At 43.1% G+C, this 8,779-nt stretch overlaps 1 protein-coding gene across 1 annotated transcript in view; it reads right to left on the reverse strand.

The window, feature by feature from the left end:
- Positions 1-253: 253 nt before the first annotated feature.
- Positions 254-8,779, reverse strand: part of LOC104075031 (nuclear pore complex protein Nup93-like) — a 32,459-nt gene continuing 23,933 nt past the window's right edge. The window contains 5 exon segments of the mRNA XM_009575380.1: positions 254-487; positions 5,559-5,687; positions 6,475-6,558; positions 6,937-7,054; positions 8,743-8,779. The exon segment at positions 8,743-8,779 is cut by the window's right edge and continues 19 nt beyond it. Of these exon segments, the coding sequence (XP_009573675.1) occupies positions 377-487; positions 5,559-5,687; positions 6,475-6,558; positions 6,937-7,054; positions 8,743-8,779 (479 nt within the window). The 3' untranslated portion in view covers positions 254-376.

The following is an 8,779-nucleotide window of genomic DNA, read 5'->3' on the forward strand; positions in this document are numbered from 1 at the left end:
TTCAAAAAACGAAAAAACCCTAAAATTTCCAAGCTGTATGTTCAGCAAGCATTAAATCAAAGTTTTCTTCTCCACTTCCTCTTCTGCTATAAAATTGCTCGTTCACCTCCCTACTGCAGATCTATGACTTCTTTCTCTTAATTAGCCCATCAACTAATTAAGAATAATTTTCTAAATACAAACCAATTTAAAATAAAATGAATAAAAACATAAAAACACAAAAATCACTGAAAATGAAAATGTCAAAAACAAATAGAAATCAAAGAAATTTATTTCCGTCAACAAAAATACAGAATACAAAACGATACTGGTCCCACCCTCTGAACGTACTAAAGACAGGCACAGGTTGCTGTGACCCTAAGCGAAAGCTTCTCTGCTAATTCATAAGGACCTCCATTTGCACCAGTCTTGCGTTCGTGTCTCCCGATGTTCTGTAAGGGATCGTTCCAGCAAACGTTATCAGTGCACGAGCTTGAGACCGAAGTTGCTAAAAAAACAGAAAAATAAAGTACAGTTGCTTTAGTATCAAAAAAACCCACAGTGAAAGCTGAGTTAGACATGAGTTAAACACAAATGTAATCTTTATTTCTCAGAGCTGTTCTCTGGATAATTTATCTCTGCATTTGGAAGGAAATCCAATTATTTCCTTTTCCAACCATTAAAAGCATGTCAAGTTACCCTTTTGCTTGGGGGAAAAAAAAAAAAATCCCATTTATTTAAAATTACCCAAGAAAAAACATTTTCAGCAATGTGGGGCGTTGCTGTACTGCAGCAATCTTGTAATTTCTGCATGAAGTGGGCTTTTCCAGGGCAACGGGATTATTTCCCACCTTGCAAAGTTGACCCTGCTGAAATGCAGCATTAACACGCTCAAAGCAGAAGTGGTAGAAACAAACCGGTGGTACCACACGCACCTGGAGGTCTCCAGCATCACCTAAAACATCCCGATGTCCTTAAAGACTCTTCATTCCGTAACACAATGAAAGCAGATGTACCAAGTACATTCAGAGACCTTTGCCTAAAGAAACCAAATCCCTTCTTGCGCACCAGAAGGCTACGTAACAGCCGAAGGAATTCAGGAATAATTTGTTTCATTTGTTAAAACCATTAGTAAATTAAAAGGAAAATCATTCCGATAACTGGTAGAGGTCAGGAGAATACAGAAAGCCTGAATCTTTAAGGAAAACTGTGCAGACTGATTGCTTTGATTGCTCACAGTGTTTTCTTCTTAAATATTAAGCATCTCTAAATTACTGTACTAGAAGATCCCACTGTTCAAATCTTCCTTTAATCTACTGACTACAGGGAAAGCTGAAGCAGCGTCGGTTGCTCTGGGCACGTGGGCGGTAAATCTGACAGCAGGAACTTGCAAACTGAGAAGTGACCGAAGCGCATTACATGGCTGGGAACAGTTATAAACACCATCCCCGATGCCCATCTGGGCAATTCGACCCCTTTTTCAGAGTGATGTTAAACCAGTCAGTTATTCAATGGCAACAGAGGAGCTTTGGAAGCTGATAATGGAAAAGCTGGGATACCCATCCGTTTGTTTCAAGACACTGTCTAAACGCTACTGCTTCAGCTGTGCAAAAAACCTTCAACTCTACACATGAGGCAGGAAAAGTAAGTTTTCTTTAGCACTGAGATCACAGCCATTTAATTTTCTGTTTCCATTACCCTGTCTGAGGGAAAGCCGTGACTGTCTACAAAGCCCAGTGGCCTGGCTGAAATACAGAGCGGAGTTCCCACTTGCGCTGTTTTCCTGTCTGGCTGAGGATGGACGAATACCCGGAGCTGCAAATGGCACAGCCCGTGATGCAGTGGGAGGCTCCTCCCTTCCTTAAGTGCCGCAGCTGAGGAATGCCAGAAGGCAGCGCAGCACATCAGCAGGCCTCTGGAGTAAGCAGCAAAACTGAGACTGACCCAATTGCTAACAGCTCCCAGGACAGTTTCCCTAGCTGTAAATTACCACCCAGTTAACACCAGTGCACTGGCTACTTAACAAGGTGGCCTGAAAATTACTTGTTCAGTTCCAGTCACAGCCAACACTTCCAGTCTGCTTCCAAATCTGTTCCACAGCGAGGTTGTGCAATTATGTCTGACCTGCTACTTTTCAGCGGAGGTCAAAACAAGTGGTAGATGAAAAAAAGCATGTCAAGGTGTCTGGTCCTTTGGAATTAAAATATTAAGAGGCAAAAACTCTCACTGTGACTAAGAAAGGCTTAGGAGCAGTGCGAGTTACTGTTCCCTTTACCTTTTCCGAAGCAATGATACTAGAGCTGGTCTATTTTGAAAAATCGAAACAACATGATAGGTTGCAATACTTCAGGAAGAACAAACAGAGGTTTGCAGAGGTTAAGAGCGGCCTGGAGGTCTAGATGTTCTATTGGCTGTAATTACTTATGAATGTTAGAGTCACTTGCGATTTAAAGTAAGACCACAAATAAAGAAGAAAGAAAAAAAAAAAAAAAAAAAAAAAGAGTTCCATTCTTTGCATGACCAAATTTGGCTGCCGAGACAATGCCCTTGGGCTGCTACAGAGAGTTTGCCACCCTGGATCGGGGCAGGGAGCGTATGACATTGCTGTCAGGCATCTGGGTCAGGGCTGTCACTGCAGCAATGGTTTCCGGCACTGCAGTCCGGACTCGCTGCAATCTCTGCCTGAAATCTGACAAAATAGATCAGGCCAAGTGGGACAGGACTTTGCTCCCTCATTCCCAAAACTAATTAATGTATATACATTAAAAAAAAAAAAAGACTCAAAACACAGGTTAGGTATTTCATTCTGAAATAAACAAAATGCATAAAATGCCAGCTCCACCTCCAAACCTGATCATTTCTAAATGAAGCCCGTTTCATCTCCAAAGTGGGCCAGGAGATGTTCTAGCAGAGAGCATTAGTGGGTTCAGGGGGCTCCAGAGGTACTATTCCTCTCCATCCTGCCCTTGCTGCTGAGTCCACGCTGTTCCTGCCACAGCCCGTCTACCCCCTACCCATTACAGCAGGATCCCGCTCAGGGCAGTCAGCAGACCAGTGCTTGGCACCAGAGGGCAAATCCAAGAGCCATGTGTTCCTACTCTGGGGGACTCTGTTCCCTGCTACGTGGGATAAGCCTCAGAGTTACAAAGAGCTACTGTCCCGTGTTTTCAAATTCTTCTGATGAACAGAGGGATTTGAATCTGCCTGCTCCGATGGATCTAGAGAAAACCCAGGGGTTTCAAAGACCTATTCAAGGAAAGGTCATTCTTCACTTGCACTGTCTATTGGGCAATGCGCTGAGATTGTTAAAGCTTCTGGAAGAGCCTGATTTCCCCTAAAATTTGCTTCCCCGTGGAAAAAGGAAAAGCTCTCCCAGGGAAGCTCAAAAGAAAAATTCTTGCCAAGCACAGCCTGCAGAAGCTCATATCTGCCGTCTCTGTTCAGGTGAACGGGGAGATTTTGCTGAAGAAACACCTCTCTTCTCACATTTGAAATGCCCTCATTTCTTCCCACCTCTAAAATCCCCCAGTTGCTTCCCAGACAGGGAAACTGAAGCAATCTAGATTCCCTGCTCCTGCAGTCTTGGAGGAAATTCTTCAGGGCAAGAAAAAAGGGGAACACAGGCTAAAGCTATTCTTACCCTACCTTCCATGTGCCCATGCCTGGTGTTTTTCTGCACATGCAAATCTTTAGGCAGCCAGGAGCTACAGGGCTGTTTTTTTTCTCTCTACATTAGCAGATTATGCTCCCTTCTGCATTACAGTCACGTAGCTATTCCCTTATCACCTCCCTGACTACAGAGACAGCAGGCAGTTGTCCCCTTTGATGGTTAAGCACAGCTTTTATTGCACATGGCAGTCAGAGATCCACGACTCAGAAACCCTGTCTCTAACACCACTGATATCCTGCTGCCATGAGATCCCACCACAAGGCCAGAAGCTTGATTAACAAAACTTGAAGCCTGAAAAAAGAAAACTTTCAAGGGTTTTTAGCGAGGTACGTCATCAGCTGATCTCCACAGCTGTAACAGCATGAGAGGGCAGAGCACATTTATGAAGCAGCTCACACTGAGCACGCTGGTAACATGCACCCTGTTGATATGATACGATGTCATGGTGGCTTCCTTCTACACAAACTCCTGCCAGCAAAGCTGCTGATCCCATCGCCAATCAGCCCAACAATCTTTGGTAGGCCACGGTCATGGTATTCGTACTGAGATGACACCTGACAGCGTTACACCCCTATGGAGATGGTAAATGCTTCTACATAAGGCACAAGACTGAAATCACAAAACTAAAATAAATGGCTCACTTGGAAAGCAAGGAGCTAAGGCTGTTTGCTCAGCGCCAACCTTGTGAACACACAGAACCGGTAACAGACTGCGTTAGCCTGGGACTTCTTCACACGTGCAGAATTTAAGGTGGAAGAAGCCCAAGCAGCACGCATCCTTCTCCAATGTTGCTGATCTAGAGTACAAGGCAGGATCCCGTAGCTCACACACGGACTGTATCCCAAAGACAAAAGCTGTATTGTTACTTGAGTCTTTCATTTTCTGATGTAATTTAAAAATGCTGCTAAGACTTTTACCGATATTACAATTTGTAGATCAAAGGCACTTCTGCAGATGACTAAAGCCTGGAATAAGACTGGCTGTGGCCCAAGTTGGTTTTCATTCTCAAAAGGAGTTGACATTTATTTCCTAATCTGTAGGACAGGATGAGTGGTTTGGCCTGTGGCAGCTTTAATTTCATAAGAGTTGCAAGACCAAACTCAACGACAACTAAGCTGAGAACCCTTCTGCTCAACACAGCACGCTGACAGGCGAGTGCCCGCAAATCTAGCTGTGCCCTTTAAGTGGTTATATTACAAGGCTTGCTGAAGGTGTAGGCTCCTATCAGTGTGTGGGGGAAATGCTTCGGCACCGACAAACCCACCATTGTCAGCCATTTAAACCAGGCAGCCAGACCAAGCACCACCGCACCTGGAAGCTGCCCACTCTGCTGCAGAGGCAGCAGAACAAGACTGGCAAACTGCTACAGCCATTCACCAAGTGAATGTACTTGAGCATCTTGGTGTATTGCCCAAGGACACTTTGAAAGTGTCAGCCCACATCCCTACAGAAGCAAGCCAAGGAGAGGAGTCAAGGAAGGCCTTTCCACCAGAAATCAGTTCTGCGTGAACAGGGCACTAACTCAAATGAAAGGAGTGGAAATCAAGTTCTTGAAAAACAACAGCTCAGTTGTCAAGGCAGCAACACCAACCATCCTAAAGACACTGCACTGTCCACATCTATTAACTATTTAAGATCCCACCAAGAAGCAAACTGAACGCTTCTTTTCTCTTGCTAGGAGGTGGATATATAGTGTAATATATCTTAATTAACTCAATGCCATTTAGAGCAATATCCTTTCTTTACAGAAAGCTGAAGTTACGAGAGACTAGTCTCAAGACTCTAAGTAACTGAGTAAGTCAAAAGCAAAGACCATTAGAGATTCACAGTTATTTGGAGCCCAATCCCTTGAAATCAGGGGAAAAAGGAAGTAGGAAAACTGGTCAGACAGTGAGGATTATAATCTTACCGAATCCCTGTCTTCCATTACCCGCTGGGGTCTGGCAGGAGTGGCTGGGCTTGTGCCTTTCATCCTCTTATATTGGCTGAATAAAATATTCATGGTTGCAAGCAGGACCTCAGATAAATTGTGCCTGATCTATGCAAAGAAGGGGAAGGAAGGAAAAAAAAAAAAAGACACATTGCAACGAAGAGCAGGTTGACAGAATCATTACCCTTGCTATACGACATCAGAAAACCAAGCAATGATAACGATGGTTGATATTTACTCATGTAACAGTCATACATTTAATGGTTACCCCTGCTGTGACTGCACCATCTGGCAAAAAAAGTTACCCAGAGTTTTGACACAGACATGCGTAATGGCCGCACCTTCACGTTCAGATAAAACCCAAAGCGCCTTAATACAAAAAACTCCAAAGCACCGAAATACACACAAACACTGTCTAAAAGAGAAGCATTACTCTCCAGTTAAAACAGTTCAAGAGCAATAATAGCCTTCCATTATGCTTCATATGCTTCATCTGCTAATACCCAAATACATGAATTCCTCTAATTTGGAGGGAAGGAAACACAAGACCCGACAAATGCTCAGTGACCATTAAGAGCACAGAAGAACTAAGTCAGCAGCACAGTTGAAAGTTTTCAGTATTCCGAAATCTTGAATCAAAGTAAGTTCAGAGAGATTCAGATCTGCAGATGCCTTCTGCAAAATAGAGACAGGATTTCTGGGTAGGGAATTCTAGCGCCCCAAAGCGCAGCACTAACGAGAAAAAGTTGCAAGCCAAGAGTCTACTTGTACGAATGCAAAATAATTCCATCCTATTTCTCCATTAAAGAATAAGAATGATGAGATGACAAGGTTTTAAGATCCTTTTAACAAAGCAAAAGGCTTTTGGGAGCTAAAACCAAGACACATTACTTACTTCATCGCTGAAATTCCGGAAGGCAGCAACTCTCTCCTCTATGCAATCTTGGCTAAGAGGTACAAGCTTTAAGTGTTCAATAATCTTCAAAAAGAAAAGCAGGAATCAGGGCAGATAATCAACGTTCTATGTACCATGTACTAATAAAGTATGTTTTTGAAGTGTTAATGAAATGCTCCTGATGCCATTCAAGAGAAATCATTTCATTGCTATTCATTGGTTTATCTCCTCACTTTGTTGAGTAGCAGGAATATTTTGTTCAATGTCTACAAAACAGCTCCAGAAAGATCTTCCTTATTATCAAGCAACAGGGAAGAAACATGTTTTTAAATTCCTATAGCATTGCAGCACCGTCTAACTCATTAAATATAATTTTTTGTTTTAAGTGATGTTATTTGAGACATTCTGGGCTTTCAAGGGCATTAGGAAGGCTGCACTTCAAACAGAACTCTTGAAACTTACATCAAAGGCCCTGTCAATGTGACCGGCATGATATTCATCAAAAAACGTGATTAAGTCTAGCAGAAGGTAGAACGTGGAGTCAACGGATTTCTTTGCACTTATCCCCTGAGCTTTGTACCTGAAAGAAATTGTTTTACAATTTTATTGTGCAAAATGGCAACCATTTATAAATGTGCTCTTGCAATTCTTGGAAGCGGAGACATCAAGCACAAGGACAGAAGGCATCTAACAAAGGACAGCTTTAATTTTCCTTAACCAGGAGGCAGAATTTTCACAGCTTGTGCCTTTTTTAAAATACTTTTATTCACTTCTAGGTTTCCATCAAATCCAGCATTTGTTTCCTTTTAAATGTTTAAACTTCCCATATTCATGGGAAAACAGTGACAGGAACCAGAGACCTGCAAGGTAAGCGCTGTACAAGCATGTTTAACACGCTGTTTTACAGCAGACAATTCTCCAGCACAACTGCCTGCTTCAGGCAAGCAGTTAAGACTTAAAAATGGATTAGACGCTTCTGCATGCTCTATCTAGCTACATTTGCTAGGAGGTGAATTGGAGGGCTGTCGGCTCTCACTCCTAACAGCACAAGGTCAGAAAGGAGCTCCTTCCTCAAGGTAATAGTAAGAGTGGTTAAGTGCACGGTACACACCATGCACTGTGCTGCTGCAGAGGAGGAAGCCAGATAGCCTCTTGGCCTTTTCTGCTGGGTGTCTCCCCTGTTCCAAAAACATCACAAGAATGCACGGGAGGAAAGCTGCATCACTACAGTACTGTCTGCAGTACGGTACATGAAGAAAAGCCCTGTATTACATTTAATTGGCAAGAAGATGAGCTAATCAGAATCTTTCTGGCTTTGCAATCATGAAGGTTTGCAGCTGTAAAGTGGCATTATTGAACAGTAATATTTAGCGCGCTCACACAGATCAAAGCAAGTAGCAAAACAAAGCCCATTACAGCCTTTGCTGAAGCTTAAGCTCAAGCCATAGGTTTAATTCTCCTTAATGTCTGCTACCAAATGAGTCTCTCACGAAGTCAATACGGCACCAATTTTCACTCAGTCTGCAGCTTGACTAAATGAAGGAAAGGCTGACTGAAGGAGTGACTGGCAAATGCCACTTGTCAAAAGAAGAAAGGCAAAAGCCTCTGACTGAAATCAACACATTTCTGTATTTGTCTCCCCAAGTTCGAAGTGCCAGCAAGCGTGCTTGGTTTATTTTTATTCTCTCCCCACCAGAATGGTTGAGAAAAAGCAGTAAGACGTTTCTCACAAGTACCCACATTTTGCTCTAGCAAAATATAGGAATTGTCCATGGCAGTCACTATGACAAGATGCACCAAAAGAAGATGATTTAAAAAATCCCAAAGCTATTTTGCAATTACAATCTTTCAGAAGCAGGTTATTCCTAGCTTCTAGCTGCTAATGAATCTTGAGCACTGATGTCTCTCAAACGCGTATCCTAATTAGCACACTGACACTGCAGGTGACATTCCTTTTGGTCACTTCCATTTCTCTCTCTTTTCCTCTGTCTCCAGCTGGCAATCCTGCAATTCCTTTTTCCTGATTCACCTACAGATAAAGCTTCTTGCCAAATTTACCTGACCTGCCCTTGACGATTACGTTTCTGGTTTCAATACTGCAAGCCATCACGAGCAGGACAGGGTGAATTCCGACCTCTTCTCTGTCTTCCTGAATACATTGCTGTGGATGCCACAGCCCAGCCAGCAGAACCAGGAATCAATACCCACTGAACTGACAGTCCTAGGTCAGGTCCAGGTGAATCACCCAGTCCTGTCCCCTTTTCTTACCGCTCAGCAATGGAATGGGCCATGTTCTTCAACCGCT

Source organism: Fulmarus glacialis, unplaced genomic scaffold, assembly GCF_000690835.1.
Source record: "Fulmarus glacialis isolate BGI_N327 unplaced genomic scaffold, ASM69083v1 scaffold25460, whole genome shotgun sequence".
NCBI classification, from domain to species: Eukaryota; Metazoa; Chordata; class Aves; order Procellariiformes; family Procellariidae; genus Fulmarus; species Fulmarus glacialis.